The 18,850-nt window shown below is 33.6% G+C and overlaps 1 protein-coding gene across 1 annotated transcript; it reads left to right on the forward strand.

The window, feature by feature from the left end:
* Positions 1–3,835: 3,835 nt before the first annotated feature.
* LOC140432030 (sodium-coupled monocarboxylate transporter 2-like) lies at positions 3,836–18,499 on the forward strand. Its single transcript, XM_072519886.1, has 4 exons — positions 3,836–3,992; positions 5,729–5,869; positions 9,421–9,639; positions 18,170–18,499. Exons 2-4 carry the CDS (start codon positions 5,790–5,792, stop codon positions 18,474–18,476), a joined length of 606 nt encoding a protein of 201 aa, XP_072375987.1. The 5' UTR covers positions 3,836–3,992; positions 5,729–5,789; the 3' UTR covers positions 18,477–18,499.
* The last annotated feature ends 351 nt before the right edge of the window (positions 18,500–18,850 follow it).

Consider the following 18,850-nt stretch of genomic DNA (forward strand, 5'->3'; position numbering starts at 1 on the left):
ATCATTAGTTCTGACCACTTGTACAATAAATTTGTGCCTATTTGCAGAACTACAGATTGCTTCACAAACTTCCATTGGTGTATACAGCTTATACATGCGATTGAGTTTGCGTTTTACCAAGCCAAAGTCCCTATCGCGTGGCAAGAAAGAGTGGCCACGAATTGGAAATTTGTGGACAATTTTTTCAAACATTCCTGTATCAGTAAGCGTAAGGAAAAATCGGATCATAACATTGTTTTTATTTTGGCCACCAGAGCCGTCACTTTGGTTAAGTTCTTTTACTGTTTACTGTTTTGCTTCAAATAGTTGAAGATAAAAGAACAAGTTTCATTTGGAACTTTTGTAGTCACGCCTTCATGGTAAAGAAAAAAGTGGGCACTATTGTATTTTAAGTTATGAATACTGAATGGAAATACTGATAGCTGACGTAAATAAAAAATATCTTAAACTGGAATCTACGGTAATGAAATGTTTTGCATATAATCGAAGCAAAGTCCAATAACGCTGTCATTTTCTTTGCACTTTTTTCCGTATTTTAAATGCTATGATAAATTTTTTTTAGAGCGTCTTTTATGTACCCTAACTTCAGCTATGGAAAGACAAATGTTGGGAATATCGTTGAGAGATAAAAAGAGAAACGAGCGGATAAGATGCAAAACCGAAACAACAGACGCTGTCAGGTCTGTCAGGATATCAGGTTCAAAGATATCAGGATGGAAAATGAAATAAAGAAATCGGCCGCTGGAGACCATATACTGCAAAAAGGTTAAGAGGTCGACCGCAAATAGATGGAAAGATGACATTGAGCAAAGCGCAGGTCCAATGTGGAAAAGACAAACAGAAGACAGAGGCAAATGGGAGAGGCATATATTCAACACATGAATAGATTTTGGGCTATATAGATAGGTATAACTTCAGCTAAGGTAGCTCTTTTAGCTGTTTCATTCAAAGAAGAACTTGTGCATTTAATATTAAGTTCTTCACATTGGCAGCATGAATAGACTTGCGGTCGACCAACTTTATAGTCAAAATGCTCTTTAAAAATAGTATATGTTAAATAATTGATGTTATCTTCATCATGATTTTCTTTAAATTAGGAATGCATAATTTTTACATCAAGCTTTGCGTCTAGGTATTGATATTTGTTGGATGAATAATAACTTTGTATGACAGTAAATGAAGAAATATGCTCACATACAATGTGCATAATATTACCAGGAACAGTTCACCCTCAAATCTTTAGGAGATTTTCCGATATGCAGAAGAGCTTGTAAGCTTTGTACTGCTTTAGAACTTATGCCGTGTCAACTTAAAAATGCATGTTCACAAACTTTGCGTCGCTCTGTGTTAACACAGAGTGTCAACACAAAATAGTGAAAGGATAAAGTTCTTTGTGATGCTTCTTCTGTATGAGGCCGTCTCTTCTTAATAACGTTCGACTCTATTAAACCTTGCAGATAAATATCTTGTTTATGTTTTGTTGAAAAAGAATATAATTTTTTCATTATCTCAATTTTGTCTGCTGCGCTTATCTTCTCAAAACTTTTTGACTTGCACCTTCAATAAAATAAAATTGTTCAATAAACTACAAAAATAATAAAAACGTTTGAAACTTACGTGCAAGGTTTTCCAATGGCCTTTCCTGCAACCATGTGTCCTTGGTAATTTGTATATGGTTGTCCCAATAACCGATTTCTCTTAATTTTAAAAGTTTTATACTCATCTGGGTTTTTAACCCTCTTCTTTCTCTCTTGTGTAATTCAGTATCACTCATATTAAATCAAATATGTAGTATTTTACACATCAGTCGCCGAAATATCAAAGTATTTGTCTATAAACAATAACAAAATAACCTGCTTGTAATTTATGACCAAGGAAAATCGCTGTGTCCATAACACTACTAGCGCCAGTCAAAGATCAGCGGCAAATTTATGAAACGATGTAAGTCAATGACTTATATCGTTTCATAAATAGATGAATTATCCTGTTGGCTACCTACCTATCAACAGTACTGAAGACTTCTATTCTTTTATGACTAAACGTTAGATATAAGTATTGAAAACAAATTTTCGTCATAATCTCAATTTAAGGGACATATCCTTTCATAAATAAGCGATTCATTTATGAATAGGCTTATAGATAAATTATATAGCAGTCGCGCTATCTCAGAGTATTACTTATTTTAAACTGCAGTTTGTCCTTTTTAAACTTTTAAAACATCGTACAAAATTGAATAAATTATTCTTTTCTCAAAATTACTGTATACTGTATTATACACATTTTAGTGTTTTAATCAATTATAGTGCAGTCGTCAAAAATTTGATTTAAGATGCAAAAAGTTTGCCACGCCAACCCCTGGGCTTTCACCCAAAAACGCCCCTTCGTAGGGGAGGGGAACTGAAAACATCAATTTTAAAATAATCTGCACGCCATAAAAAAAATGATTCAAATAAGATATGTACAGTTAATTTTGATCAAAAATATGAGTTGCTCTTGAGAATCTTAAAAAATGGCAAAAATCTCTCAACGTATATGTATTAAAAAGCTTTATAGAAACTGACGTTATTTGAGACAAAACAGAAAAATTGCATAAGTAACACTCTTTTTTATTTTTGTCGATAGGATTCTCTGATTAAAAAATATCGAATTTTTACTGTCCATACAAAATCGAAACAAGACAGAATAGGGAGACAAACGTGGCAAATGCGTTTTGCATATACACCGATGGCTCCAAAATGAAAAAAGACTAAGGATGCGGGATATACTCCAGATCACTGAACCTAAGAATAAAGTGAGGTTTGGTCAAAAATACCAGCGTAGTTCAAATAAAACCAGCTGGTATCTCCATAGCCGCAAAAGAGATAACCCAAAAAGGTATAGCCGGGAAAACTATAATAATCTGCACAGATAGCAGACAAACTACTAACCTTAAATAGACCACGTGTCACATCAGGGTTAGTAATGGAATACCCCGAGTCACTAACTCAAGCTAAGGATGGTAATACCATCATTCTGAGGTAGGTTACAGGACTCAATAAAAATAAAGGCAACCGCATTGCTGACTAATTGGCTAGGAAGGCGGCAGGCCTAAGACTCTTAGGACCTGGGAATCTTTTTGGTTGGTCAACTACAACAATCGCGGAAATTGTCAAATATCACTCCCATATGCAAACTGTGAAAATATAGGAAGAAAGGCAAGGATGTAGACTTGCCAGGGTAACACTAAGTAATTTTGAAAAGTCAGCATCAAAGAAGTACTTGGGAATGATCAGGAAAAACCTACGCTTGACAGTTGGTTTTTTAACTGGTCATTGTCAACTAAGCAAACACCTCCACACACTGGGGCTAGTAGACACATCTCTATTCAGGACGTGTGAACGAGAAAAAGAAATTGTAGAGAATGTCCTATGTGAATGCCCGGAGTTACCATTAATATGAGAGCACGCGTTTGGCGAGTCCTGGCCCACACCTGCCCACATAAGGGAGATATCCCATGGTGACTTGTCCACCTTCCTAGAAATGGCAGGATGGATGATGAGCTAAGGACGACAGTTCCTTGGGGAGATACACAATACACAATTGTGGCCCAAGTGCTGTGGAACTTAAGTCGCCCTCCCACTCTACAGATACAGAGATGAAAATTTCATTTAAAAAATTTATTTCGCTCGCTACAGATGAACGACGGGTCTCAGTATTTGTTATAAAATAAGAACATAAATAATTTTATTTCATGTAGTATAAAGTGGTTTCCACTCTGTATAAATTAATCAATTTGTTTACATATCTTTTGGTCTTTCTTGTATTAGTATAAAATATTTATGTATACATCATTTTCAGGGTGGTCTGAAGGCTGCTATTTGGGCAGATGTACTACAAAGTGTGATAACTGTCCTCGTAAGTGTAGCTATAATAATATGTGGTGCTCTAGAAGCCGGTGGAATTGGAAGGGTATTTGAACTAAACAAAAGGGACGGCCGACTGGAATTCTTTAAGTGAGTAATAAATCATCTATATAATTTTTATAACAAATATTTTCAAGTTAATCCGTATCATGATAGGTAGATTATCATTATACATATAATTTATGATTATTTCGATTATCTATATTGATGTGTGTAGGATTTCCTTACTTTATTTATTGATGTAAATCAAAAACTATAGACCTACAAGTCTACTACCAATCGTATACAAGATATCCACAATCATCAGCAATAGAATAACAAATGAATTAGATGCTGCACAGCCGGGAAAGCAAGCTGGCTTCAGAAGTTGATTTAGTACCCTGGATAATATCCACACGCTAACTAATGAGTAGAGCTAAGAATATAAAATACCGCCGGCATTAACCTTTATAGATTTCTAAAAGGCTTTCGATTCTATTATATCAAAAGGCAATACTAGAAGCTTTGACCGAGAAAGGCATTAATATATCATACATAGAGACTATAGCAAATATATACAGACAAGCCAAAGCTAAGCAATATTACCAAAGCTCTTCCCTGCACATCTAGAATATTCAGCAGAATGAACTGGCAGAACAAAGGCCTATCTTTTGATGGAGAATACCTTGCCAATCTAAGATTTGCAGACGACGTAGTTCTGATTGCTAATAATCCCGCAGGGATACAAAAACTTAGAAGTAACCTTAATGCAGCTAGCAATGCAGTTGACCTAAAAATGAACAAAAACAAAAACCGTGTACAACGAACTAGTAACTGTAAAAGATGTAATAATAAACAACACTTGAGACAGTAAACAAGTGTGTATACCTGGGATAATTAATACATACATCTGCCTTCTTACTCTCAGAAATCATGAGAAGAATGAAACTGGCTTGGGCATCTTTTGGTAGATATGCCACTTCAAAAAAGGTTTCGATCAGTGTATACCACCAATCATGAAATACAACTGCGACACCAAAGAAAGAGATAATAGTAAAATTCAAAGTCACTCAAAGATCAAAAGAGGGATACATGCTAGGTATAACAAAAATAGATCGAAAAAGAATAGAATTGATCAGACAGCATTACACTGTGGTATCCAAGGGTCTCAAGAGACGAATAAGACATCTAAATTTAAGATGGGAATATGACATAAACAAAACAAGCCGGTACAACATGACCCAGAAAAGCAAATATTGTGAAAAGACAATCGTGGCAGAAACGAAGAATGACGAATTAAGGAAGGCTGTATTGTAATTGGTAGAATACGCTGAGAATGATGATGACGATGATAATGATGATGATAATGAGAGACAATATATATGATGCTTGAAAAAGAACAAACCATTCTTCACAAATAATGTACCTGTGTACGTTTGTATGGCCTCTATGCGAAGAAACAACCTCAAAAGAATTCATATGATTAGGAAAATCCATGAAATACATATAGGGACATGTTGAGAGTCAAATTAAAAAGAAATATTACCTTCTATATATGTTTATGTTCCTACTCTACGTAAAAAGTGCACAGAGTAATAATTTGCATCGGTAAACTGCTGATTTATTGCCGGGATAAAGGTATTTCTCGTAACTGTAACATCTTCTAGTACCTTTAGCGAGCTCAGATTTTGAAGTATACTTAAATCACCATTAATCAGAAATATTTTTACTTAATATATAAGGAGGTAAAGCGGGTTGTCATTATTATTATTTTTTTTTTCTATATAGGTACTGCCTTATTTTGACATCCTAGTAACATAGTGTAATTAATTTAAATTTGATTTCAGTTTTGATCCGGATCCAACAGTACGTGTCACTACAATTTCCGCAGTATTTGGAAATTTATTTATGTCGCTCTCTATTCTTGGTTGTCAGCAAAGTTTTGTTCAACGTTACCTCAGTATGGGATCTCGGCAACAAGTAACAAAGTAAGTTATTTACTTAATTTAAATTTTTTCAGATAAAACAAAATAAAGAAGTGAAAAGAAAAGTAGCAAATGAAAAAAATGAAAGATAGGAAAAAACATGCACAGAGATAGAACAGCACATAGGAGGAACGAGAAATTTAGAGTCATGGCGCATCTTAAAGTCGCTCCAAAGAAATAAGACAGAGAAAATCAAGATCGGTCAAATCAAAGAAAACGAATAGCAAGAATACTATAAAAAATTGCTAACCGAAGACCGCCCCGAATTCAAACAATCAGAAATGCTTGGAATAGAAATCTACACACATGACGAAATCGAATTAAGCCTGGCTGAGGTAAAAAGAACGATCAAAACTCTAAAGAACAAAAAAGCAGAAGGTCCCGGCGGAATACCAAATGAATTGATAAAAAACGGATCGGAAAAGTTATTCCGTATGATACATAAAATGTTTGAGAGAGCACTGAATGGAGAAGACTTACCGGCAGAATGAACCCAAGCATATATGACATCAATATACAAGAAAGGAAATAGAAAAAACTGCGAAAACTATCGGGGAATTAGCAATATATCGTCTATAGGCAGACTGTATGGAAAGACCATAAAGGAAAAATTAGAAATATATATACAAGATAAAATCGGAGAAGACCAGGCAGGTTTGACAGCGGGGAAAGCATGCTTAGATCACATTTACACGGTCGAACAACTAATAGAAAAAAGAATGGCCAAAAATAGATCCGTCCATCTAGCTTTTGTTGATCTTAAGAAGGCATATGACTCAATACTTAGAACCAAGCTATGGGAAGCAATGGAAGACATCGAAGTTCCGCGAAGATTAATAAACGCGGTAAAAGCACTCTACAAGAATAACGAAGTAGCTATCAAAACGGGCAATAGAATATGCAGTCCATTTAAGACGACAAAAGGACTACTACAGGGTTGCTCCACATCCCCCACCCTGTTCAAAATATTCCTGGAAAAAACCCTGAAACCATGTAAAAGAAAGTGCGAAGGAATGGGTATACCAGTAAGGAACGAATATCTATATACGCTAAGTTTTGCCGACGACCAAATAGTGATCGCACAAGACGAGGATGACCTCAGTTTTATGATGAGAAAACTGGAGCAGGAATATACAAAGAATGGGATGGAAATAAACCTAAAGAAAACTGAATACCTAACAACGGAGAATACAGAAATAAAACAGCTGGAAATAGACGAAGGTAAACAAATCAAAGGAACAGACAAGTATAAGTATTTAGGTTTCATAATATCAAACAAAGGAACAACGGAGGAAGATATAAAAAATAGACTAGGACAAACAAGAGACTGCATACGAAAATTGAACCCGGTACTATGGGATAAGAACATCAGCATGAAAACAAAGAAAAAAATATATAATACCATGACAAGAAGTATCCTCACTTATGGGTGTGAAAATTGGACAATAAATAAGAAAACCAAAACAAAATAAGAGCAACAGAGATGGAATTCCTAAGGAGAAGCTGCAGAGTAACAAGAAGAGATAGAATAAATAACATGTAGATTAAGAGGAGAATGGGAATGAACTCCGACATAATAGACTACATCGAACAGAAGAGGTTAACCTGGTACGAACATGTCAGAAGAGCAGACCAAAATCGGTGGATAAATAGAATAACAGAGTGGAGCCCGATAAGAAGAAGAAAGAGAGGCAGACCCCGAAGATCTTTCAGAGATGAGGTGGACGAAGCAATGAGTAGAAGAAACCTACAGGAAGGGGACTGGCTAAACAGGAAAAATTGGAGAAAACGGTTGAGTGAAGGAATACAGTGAAGACTGTATATATATATATATATATATATATATATATATATATATATATATATATATCAGATATAAAGAATTTGTCAGTATGTACCTATTATTTGGTTTATCAATACCACGCCCCTATATTTAAGCAGTTTTTTGGGTATTATATCTGGTCCTGTTGACTTTCTATTTTTTAAGTTGCTTAGTGCTTCATTAGCTATATTATTAATTTTTACATTTGTATCTAGCTATTTTTAAAAAGTCTATTATGTATTTTGTCTATGTATATAGAAAGTGTTTCAATAAGAATTTTCCATATAGTAACCAGAGAATTTTTAGCACAAAATACGAATATTTAACCTAAAACACTTAAATAAAATATTTCTCTTTGCCGAGATAGAGAGTGTTTACAAATATTCTAAAATAATTTTGGTCTACTTTTAAATCACCTTCCAATATTTTTTGTTCAAACTTGACAGTTTACACATGTTACAATACTTTAACTAGTGTTAAAAAACAGTTTTCCACAATCTACGCCACTGTCGTAATAATCGTTTCAGCACGTTTTTTTGTTATTTTTCGTTCTAGAAGACCTGTTTGGGAAAAGGTCTCAAAGAGCTCTTGATCAGGTCTTGAACAAGTCTTAATTAGATCTTAATTAGGTCAAATATCTAAGTGGACCAAAGTGTCTTACTTTGTACTGACAATACAGGATCGGGAATTAACATAGAGCTAGAAAAACTATATGCCGACGCCAAGATAATAAAAGAAATAAAGTCCAAACGACTCCAGTGGACAGGACACATCGAAAGATATTTTGAACAGTAAGAATTGTATAAAAAAAGTTCCAAGTGGACGAAGACCACTCCAGTAATAATTTAATAGTAGCAGGAAAAATTAAAGCTACGGGCGTCGATAAAAAGTTAGAATGAAATGGAGAGATGCATCGGCTAAAACCCACAAAGAGTTGTAAGATCACGGAGTAAGTAAGTATAATATAAAATTCTACCGAATTATCGACTAATACTGTAATAATATATTTTTTCCGTCAACCATCCATTTATGATTAATTTTAACACCCTCAAAATCATTGATTAATGACCCCTATTAATGAATGATTTTCTATTAATGAACGATTTTATTATAGGCAACACAACATACATTGCTTGTATAATAATTTAACCACATTTAACGCCCTGTGATTGGCAGTGACCTGTGGTGTAGGCAACCAAACATATAGGTACCTATTTATATTCCCACTAAAAAATTATTTAAAATGACATAGCCGCTGTAAGTACTGTCTGTCATTGTATGTCATTATTTATCAATAAGTAAATAAAAATTTAAACTAAGATATTTTTATTTCTGAAAAGTTCGGTCGACGGAAAGGTTTTGTAACGAACTCGTGACTTAAAATGGCGATTAACAATCTCGAACATTAACGCACTCGCTTCGCTCGCGCGTTAATATATCTTAATTGTTAATCGCCCTTATTAATACACTTGTTGGTTAAATAACTATTATACATTTAGATATTATTAAAAAAATATAAATAATTTTGAGCATGATTTTTATACTTCAAATAGAATAATAAATTTATTAATGGCTCATTAAGTAGTAGTTAATTAAGCCAATTATTTATTACAGAACCCTTCTTAAATTAATACCGATTCGTTTTTTTCTTTGTGTGTCTAACCACCATTAGACAAAACGCATGCTATACATTATGTAACATTTTTTTGACGGATTTACCTTTATTTTTTAGGGTCCTAATGTATAACATTCCAGTAGTAACAGTCCTATTCAGTTTAGCTTGGGTTGTGGGCATGGTGATTTATGCTGTGTATGAGAGTTGTGATCCTCTGTCTTACGGTTACATCAAAAACTTGGATGAAATCCTTCCATTTTACGTGGGAGATCGATTCAGCTTTTTTCCAGGATTATTAGGATTATTTATGGCAACTCTTTTCAACGGAGCACTTAGGTTCGTAACTAATCAATTTTTATATCTAAAAAATAAATTTGTTTGCAATATTAATCTTAGAAATGTTTTGGACCTTGTGTTTTGGTACGCTTTCGATTTTTAATAATTCACGGTGATGAAACAATATTATTAGTTGAATTTAAAAAAATGTTAACCTATGTAAATAATTGTGTTTTAAATTAATTCACTTACATTTACTTACCATAATAAAAAAAACAAAATATTAATAGAATGCACCCTTTAGATTTTAGAGTATATTTCACTCCATATGAGCACGTGAAAAGTGTCGAAGAACCGATTATTATTTCTCTTTTTTTTCAACAGATACTCAACACTTTACCTTAAACATTTTTTACACATAAATACTATTCAATAAGTGTACTTGTTCGGTTTAAATCAAGATATGCCACGAAAATCAAACAATTTCACGTTTATTAATTTTAAAGTGGCAACGTCTCAAAATTCTTTAAGTTTAATGAAAAACTTCTTCAAAGATATGAAGATAGGTTGTACTAAATTTTAAAATTGTACTAATCCAAGATCATTAGAATCTTATAGCGCGTTATTTCTGCATATGATACCGATTCATACACAGAGCGTTTGGCGAATTGTGCTCATGCGCCATATATATTTGGCTTTTCTATTCATCAAAGCGATAGAACGGTTTTGCTGAAATGTAAACTTTGCAATTTTTTCGAACAGCCCAAATGGACTTTATTTATTCGAATTTCGTTTGTGGCCACTAGTATAGGTGGCACCTTTTACAACTACCACTACTAGTAGGAAATAGGCAGAGACATTCGCTGGCCATTCCGTGTTTAAATTTGTGTCTACCTAAGTATCTGATGAGGCAAGATTATGCAGAAATTATGCATTATAAGACATGAATGATAGCGATTTATACACGAAGTGTTTGACGAGTTGCGCTTTAACAACTAAGAAATAATTACACCAAACAAGAAATACGGGAATATCTGAAGAACAGCATGTTCACGTTAGAGGCAGTTTGTGATGTTGACATAGAAATAAATCACCTAGAAAATATTGAAGAAGAAAAATGAAACTAATACCTGCGTCCAAAAATAACAAGAAATAAAAACATGGATATACGACAGTATATTACATTTCATGGGCAGAAGAAGAAAATGTAAACAAAAAGATTACGTTGCATGTCAGAGAGAGCTACAAAAATTTTTTAGAGAAGCTAAAAATGGAATTTTGGAAAAAAATCCAAAAAGTTTTACTTGTTCGAAACCAAAATTTAGACTCTCACTTAAATCTGTGCCTTCTAGGGTTTACAAAGAAAACAGATGATAAATAAACCGACATGTGGAATTTAAAATTGTATGCCACATCACATTAATTCATCTAAGTAAGAACATTTCATAAACTGGCTTCAAATACTCAAAATATAAGTAAATAAGAATAGAAAAAATAGTTAAGATTTGAGTTTAAATATGGATTATGCATCCCTAAGGTTATGAGGTCTAGTGGTGCATAACGCCAATATGGCGTTATGCATCACTTGACCAAGCGCCATTTTCTCAAATTGTGGATTATGGCGCTTTGTGGTAAGAAAAAGCATAAACTATCTACAGAAAAAATCCCATTAGTCTATTAGTAACGGCTAACCAGATACATTTAAAAAGACCAAGTGTCTTTCTTCTGATTCTGGATTTTAAATTTTGCATAACTAAACCAAGCGACTAATTTTGTGTATTAGTTTTGCATCAGTAGACCAAGCGCCTCTTGCGAGCGTTTTAATTATTGTAAATCGAATATTTGGCATAAATACGTACATAAACGTTGTTGACAATAACTTGTTGAGGCGTTTAGGTTAAGAAGTAGTGTCAGTTATTGCTTAAATTTTTCTATAAAATTGCAACGATCAAGCAGAAGTGGAAACCTTTTGTTTTGATTTAGAAAAAACTCTTCCCCTTCCGAGAATTCCAACAATTATCATATATTATAAGCGTAAATTATGTATTTACAACTTTGGTATCCATAGCGATAAGGATAACAAAGGTCATTGTTATGTTTGGATAGAAGGTGAGGCTGGTCGGGGAGCCCAGGAAGTAGGCAGTTGTCTTAAGAAACACATTGAAGAAAATGTTACTTCTTCAAAATATGTAATTTTGTGGTCAGACTCTTGTCTGACATGAAAAAGTTTTGATTCTGAACGATTTTGGAAACTCATCCTACCATTGAAAAAATTACATTACGCTATCTCTTTCCTGGTCATAGTTTGTTACCCAATGATATTGATTTTGAAGATATTGAAAATGCCCTAAAATTTCAACAACCTTTATATACCGTTGATGATTACCTAAACGTGAAACGGAAGAAATCCCGTAAAAAAAAACCCACTATTTTAGTAGTTCACAGAATGAAAAAAGAAGAATTCGTTGCAACAAAGAAGTTGAAAACTATGATTACAAACCATAAATCAGACATAGAAAACAGTAAAGTAAGCTGGCTTAAAACAAGAGAAATCGAAATAAGAAAGGATAAATCACTGAGTATTTTTATGAAAGCTGATTTTAATACTAGTGAAGTTAAAGTATATCTTCACAAGACTCTTTAAAAAGGACCTAAGACCTAAGGACAATCCCTAAGTAACCACTTGATTCCTCTTTGGCCCACAGGCAAGCCACTTTCTGTGCGTAAGCTTAACGATTTAAGATCTGTAATGCATCTAATACCAAATGATGCAAAACCTCTGTATCGCTCCCTTTTCAGTAACAATACAGTACAAGATGACATTGACGGATTTGATGGAGACTTAGACTTTGACATACGAGATGAGTAATGTTTATTTACTATTTTCATAATATTAAGAAAATTGTACCTACTGTTAACACTGAGTTCAAGTTTTTTTTTATATTTTTGATTAATTTCTTAAGTAATATAAAATATTCAAAACAACAACTTTCATTGTCATACCCCAAAAGAAAAAATTACTTGTGGCCTACTAATCATTCACTAAAAGTGATAATTTAGTTACGCATCACTAGACCAAACGACTCAATTAATAAAGATGTGATGTTTATAACGTTACAGGGGATCAGCAGGAAAAAAAGAAAAACAAGTCTGGAAATCACTACGTTTATAAATTTTAACACTTATATTAAATTTTGTGTTGTTTCTATAAGAGTTCTCTTCGGTAACTAAACGACATAGACATGTTTGAAAGACGTTCTTGCCGATATTTTTCTAATTTTTGGAAGTTAGAACTTTCTAATACTGCATGAACTGAAGAGAAGAATCGGCCTTGGGTTGGCAGCATTTGGAAAACTGAGAGAAACTTTTAAAAGTGAACTGCCCACATGCCTAAAGAGAAAGGTATTTGATCAGTGCGTCCTCCCAGTCTTGACGTACGGAGCAGAAACACTTACCTTAACAAAAGCATTAGCTACCAAACTGAGAGTTACGCAGAGAAGAATGGAGCGGTCCATGTTAGGAATAACCCTGCGAGACAGAATAACCGACGAAGACATCAGGAGAAGAACCGGAGTGACTGACATCATCGAGAAGATAGCCAGACTAAAATGGAGATGGGCAGGACACAAAGCCACAATGACAGATGGGCGATGGACAAAGAGGTTATTGGAATGGAGGCCAAGGGAAGACAAGAGAAGCGTCGGTCGACCACCTACAAGATGGACTGACGATTTAAGAAGACTCAATAAAAACTGGATGAGAGCGGCGCAAGATAGACGGGGTTGGAAACATGAGGAAGAGGCCTATGTTCAGCAGTGGACTCTTGAGGCTGGATGATGATGAATACTGCATAAAAAATGTGTGAGTCCTTATCCACCTTTTCTTTAATTAAAATATTAATAATCACAAGGATTTTAGGCATACCCTAATATCAATTAAAGAATTACATACCTGATTTCTCTGGATTTTCACTGGTTTTTATTTAATTACCCCAATATCGCCACAATTAAATTATACTTTTAAAATATTAAAATTAATAGTTTTAATTCGTAAATACTCGTTTCCCTATCACGTTGTGAAAGAAGCACTTCGCTTTGTATTGTTAACTCGTCGATGAATGAATTTATCTGTTAAGCAATATTTAATCTTTTTTTTTCATAGCTAATGTTAAAGTGTTGCTATAACAACTGTTTTGAGTAGATAAAGTGTCACTTTAACCGCAAGGGTAGATAAAGTGACACTTTAACAGCAAGAGTAGATAAAATGTTTTAACTTTTTTTTATTCAATAAAATTTACAAATTCAAACACATTAAGGATTAAAAACAACTGAAATTTTACAATTAACATTATTAGAAATATCTATTTTTGGAGCATCACAACTTGCACTCGTTTGTTTAAACACATGATTCGAGGTACTGGATTGATTTTCTGGTCCGCCAAGTATACACTTGGATACAGCAATCTTATTGCTTATTGACTCTTCAATGTAAGATTCTGCAACAGATGACGATTTCCATCCACCTAAACGTTTAACTTTTACTAGATCAGCTCCAGAATTCGCGAACATAGTAGCTGAAGAACGACGGAAACAATGCCCCGTGTACATTTCTGAATTTGCAAGTTTCAAAAAATCTGCAATCTTCTTGGGGATATTATATATAGTGTTAATCCCCACCAGTTTAGTAGTGCACTTTTGCTGTCGGTAATTTACAAAAAACTTACTGTGAGGTACGTTTTTGGGGCGCAAGGCAATATACTTTCTGACAATTTCCAAGAAACTCAGTCCACCTTTCTTGTCAGTAATACAAAACGACCTTTCCTGCTTGGTTTTAGTATCAGATAATGAAACGATTATCACCGATTTTCTGTCGTCCACGTTAAACACTTCTAACTTGTACAATTCATCGGACCTAGTCGCTCCATGTATATCAAAAATAGCAATAACCTTCATCAACAAATAGACGTCATCAGGAGCTTCTTTCAGAAATTTAATAATGTCATCTGACTCCAGGATTTTGGAGTTTTTAGCTTTGTATCCTCCACTCAGGTTTTTTAGTATGGTGGTTAACTTGCTGAATTTAGAAATGTCACAATTTTCATTCAACAACAACGTACGCTTCAGCATCGAATAATACGACCATAATGACGATGGCATCGCTTTCTTCGACTTTTCAGAAAAATACGCCAGAAGTATTTTTTCACTCACGCCATTGATATTCTTAATGCTTTTCCACTTTTTAAAAGACTGGTATTCTTTCTCATACATCATCCTAGATTTTTGTGTCAACAATAAACTTTCTGCTTCCAACGCTGCATTTTCTACATCTGATGGCAGGTTTTCCTTTTCTTGTGTCAATTCTTTTCCGTCCATTTCGTATTTATTCACTTTGTACACAAAACGCAACAATATTCTCCGCAAAAACCAAAACGTAACATTTGTTTGACATTTGTTGACAGAGTAATTCATATCCCTAGCAACGGAGCAACACAATTGCGATTTTTGTGCTAAAAATTACAATTTTCTTTGAAATTCTATACATAAAGCGATAGAAACAAAAAATTTCATCGGAGACAACAATTATATAATTTTATTTTCAACTCATTTACAAACGAAACCGTTGCAACAGGAGATATTGCGTGTCTCAACTATCGACAATCGGATAAGTTCGTGCTGATTTGCGATACTTATTGACGTTTCGGCAACAATAATTAATGTAGAAGTGTAGTTATAAAGTAGCGCAACAAGTTCCGAAGATATAATTAGTAATGTCAAGCTTCACTCCAATTATCTAGTATCGCATAAAGCACACTGTACTAAAATATTTTTAGGAACTCAATTTTAATTTAGCAAAGTTTTAATTGTCATTAGATTGTATCGTATTAAAGTTTGCAATTGTTCCGTTTCTAAATTAAAAATTTAAATGTCATTATAATATATTTCTAAGTGTTAAAATCAGAAAATCTATAATACTGCAGTAGATCAGAAAAATTAGCAAATAAATAGCCTTTATTGGGAAATTTCTTTTTAAAATATATTATCTATAACTATAATACATAAATATTTAATTTACCTATCATTTATTTTAAATTGTTTAAACCAATTACTCGGTTAAATAAACAATACACAAATTAACCAAGTGTATTTTTATGATCTATGCCACTAGGTCCCCCAAGTTTAATAATAACATTATTTTTTGTTGAATCAGAGATATTTCAACTTATATAAATTTGAATTTATGAATTCAGTTTTTGAAAAGGTAAAATCACTTCGCTTTTAAACCTTTTATTTTTGGAGCATCCTGGATGGCTCATTTTTAACTCCTTAAGAAAGTACCCGAGATAATTCGTATTGCACTTGTTGTATCTAAAATAACCAACCCGAGATATTTCGTTTTGAGCTATTTAGTGGGAATTTCAGCGATTTATTTCGTTCTTTTGAGTTAGGCTTTCGGAATTTGAACGAATTTAGACGGAATAGTTCTTACAAGTCCTGGCTGTGGCTGTGTAATATTAGACAATGGACAGGCACACAAAGAAGAAGTTGTTACAAGGTTGTATTACGTCAATAAAATGGTGGAAGGGGAAAGGAGGCTTGTAAACAACCTCAGTGTGTAAACAACACGTGCTACGTCCGGCTGTGTTTACATAAAGACATTTTATGAAATTGAATCATTATTTTATTCACCATGAATTCTAGCCAGGGTAGTAAAGATTCAGTTGATAGTTTTGAGCTAGATGTATCCGGGACATTAGAAAGTCACGGTGAAAGTGAAATGTTATCAAGTGTCTCAGATTCCAATGAAGAGGATGACAGTGCAACCGGTTTTCTTCAAGCAGTCCGGCAGTATGTTAGAGTGGATGTAGGGCCTGGCTCCACCGAGGTCTCCTTTTACTGAAAATCGGAGTGTCATTTCAATATACAGGATGTTGAAAATAAGGTCGAGTTTTTCAATATGTTCTCCGATGATAAACTAATGGACAAAATTGTTTAAGAAACAAATCGTTTTGCTAATCAGAATTGCTACAGCCTAATCTTCAATACATTAAAACACGATCCAAAACATTTAAACACCTTTTTTCGATTGCACAAGTAAGTTTTTCAAAACTACACAACGTCCGCTTCAAACTCCATCTAATGCCATCTTCGTGAAGACATTTCCGGTGACTTGAGATTGTTTGTTTGATATTTCAAATTCCTCCTATTTGTTTCCAAAACTCAAAATCGAAATTGAAATTTCATAGTGACTAATGAATACAAGTGATAAATTTTATTGATCTCATGAGAAATCGCGCGACGTTTATTTATTTAACATATTTATAGAAATTTAATTTATTTGAGGCAAAATGCAAAAACGCATACGAAAGATGCTCTATTTACCTTTAAAACCCATTTATAATTTTTGTCAATAGGATCCTTTTATCAAAAGATATCCAGTTTTTACTGTCGAGTTACAAAATTTATTTAAAAAATTTATTTCGCGCACGTAAATGATATTTAAAATTGCCGGTCGCTTCAAGCGTTCTTTCTAAGAGAACACTCCATTTTACAAAAAAGTGTTAACCAACATTTTTATTTAAAATATTAGCTACATTTTTTATTTAAAACATTTATTCTACAGCGTACAAATTCTTGGAAATCAATGTTTTTCGGTTCCACTTCCCGCTACGATAGGGGTTTTAGAGGGAAACTCGGGGGTAGGAGTGTAAAATTTTTTTGCATCTTTTTTGGTGTTCCAAAATAGAAATTCTCAGCAAAATTCAACTTGTTTATATGATCTCTGGCAACTGAACTATAAATGAAATAGGAGGCGTCTACAGTCATAAGATATTTTTTTTTCTGGTTTCTACAAATTTCATATTTACCGACAGAATTAGAGATGCACTTTAATCAGGAAAGAGATTCGATCTAGACTGCTCAATCTGCAAGCCCGTTAATAAACAAATGAACGAAGTTTTATGGTAAAGTAAAGCTCATTCATAATGACTAATGAAAGTTCTACAACACGTCTACAATCCTTTTTTGTGATTATTTTTTCAAAAAATAGCGGTGGCCAGTTTGTTAGGTCAGGTCTATCAGGTTCTCAGAGGTCAAAAGAATACAGAAGAACCAAGAAGTACTGACCATCATCAAATCTCGAAAGTTACAATACTGCGGACACATTATACAAAATGAATCCAGATATGCCCTCCTACAAACCACTCTGCAAGGAAAAATATTTAGAAAGCAAGGTTTAGGAAGAAGAAAAACATTCTGGTTAAAGAAGATCAGAACCTGAGATCCTGAGACCAGAACCATGATGATTGCCAACATTCGTCAAGGATATGCACATCCAGAAGAACAAGTTTCACATCTCGGAGGGTCTAATAATTTTATGGGGGGAGGGGGGCTATAAAGTGATGAGTTCGTACACATCCATAACTTTTACATGTTTTTAGCTTTCCTTCCATATCTCCATGTTCTAACACTAAATTTGATATGGAATATTTTTTCAATGTTTACCACAGCCGTAACGTTCTAGTTTTTTTGGGTATATTATTGAGGAACAAAGTTATGTAAAAAGTAATTAATTCCCTTTTTGTATTTTTTAGTTTAAACGTTTCGCTTGTAAACTCATTAGCCACGGTAGCATATGAGGATTTTCTTAAACCGTTCTCAGTTCTAAAAGGACTAAAAGAAGACTACGAGCTTTGGACAATTAAAGGTATTAGTGTAGTATGTGGACTTATAATAATGGGAATGAGTTTTGTAGTCAGCATGATTGATGGAGTTATAGAAGCGTCGATGTTGGTTACTTCTGTAACTTCTGGACCCTTATTAGGAGTATTTTTGCTGGCTATGTTAATACCTGTCGCTAATGGAAAGGTAAGGAATCACGTTTATTTAGATATATTATGACCTATAAATTTAATTTTATGTCATCTATTATGTAGGCACTAAATTATAAGAAATATTATTTAAGTATTAACGACAACACAATGGCCAGGTTGTAATTATAGAAAAGTTATCAATTTATATAATAATAATATACATCTATAATCTGATATATCTGATATCTTATAGTCAAATAGTCATAGAATAAGAGACTTATCAATCAATCTGGCCGTTCATCTGAAACTTGAATGCGAATCGTTTACGTTGTTAAGTGAATTTTTAAAATTTGTAGGTACTAAAAAATATTTTTATTAAATTTATGTTTTTGTATTTGTTCGAAACATAATTACGTGGCGCTTTTCTTTTTTTTTTTCTTGGTCTACTCTGAGATAGCGCGT

The sequence above is a fragment of the Diabrotica undecimpunctata genome, unplaced genomic scaffold (assembly GCF_040954645.1).
Source record: "Diabrotica undecimpunctata isolate CICGRU unplaced genomic scaffold, icDiaUnde3 ctg00002585.1, whole genome shotgun sequence".
Lineage (NCBI taxonomy): Eukaryota > Metazoa > Arthropoda > Insecta > Coleoptera > Chrysomelidae > Diabrotica > Diabrotica undecimpunctata.

Coding starts and splice junctions, on each gene's coding strand:
- LOC140432030 (XM_072519886.1), top strand. CDS start 5,790: ATGTCGCTCTCTATTCTTGGTTGTCAGCAAAGTTTTGTTCAACGTTAC. Junction 5,870..9,420: donor TCTCGGCAACAAGTAACAAA/GTAAGTTATTTA, acceptor TTTATTTTTTAG/GGTCCTAATGTATAACATTC. Junction 9,640..18,169: donor CTTTTCAACGGAGCACTTAG/GTTCGTAACTAA, acceptor TGTATTTTTTAG/TTTAAACGTTTCGCTTGTAA.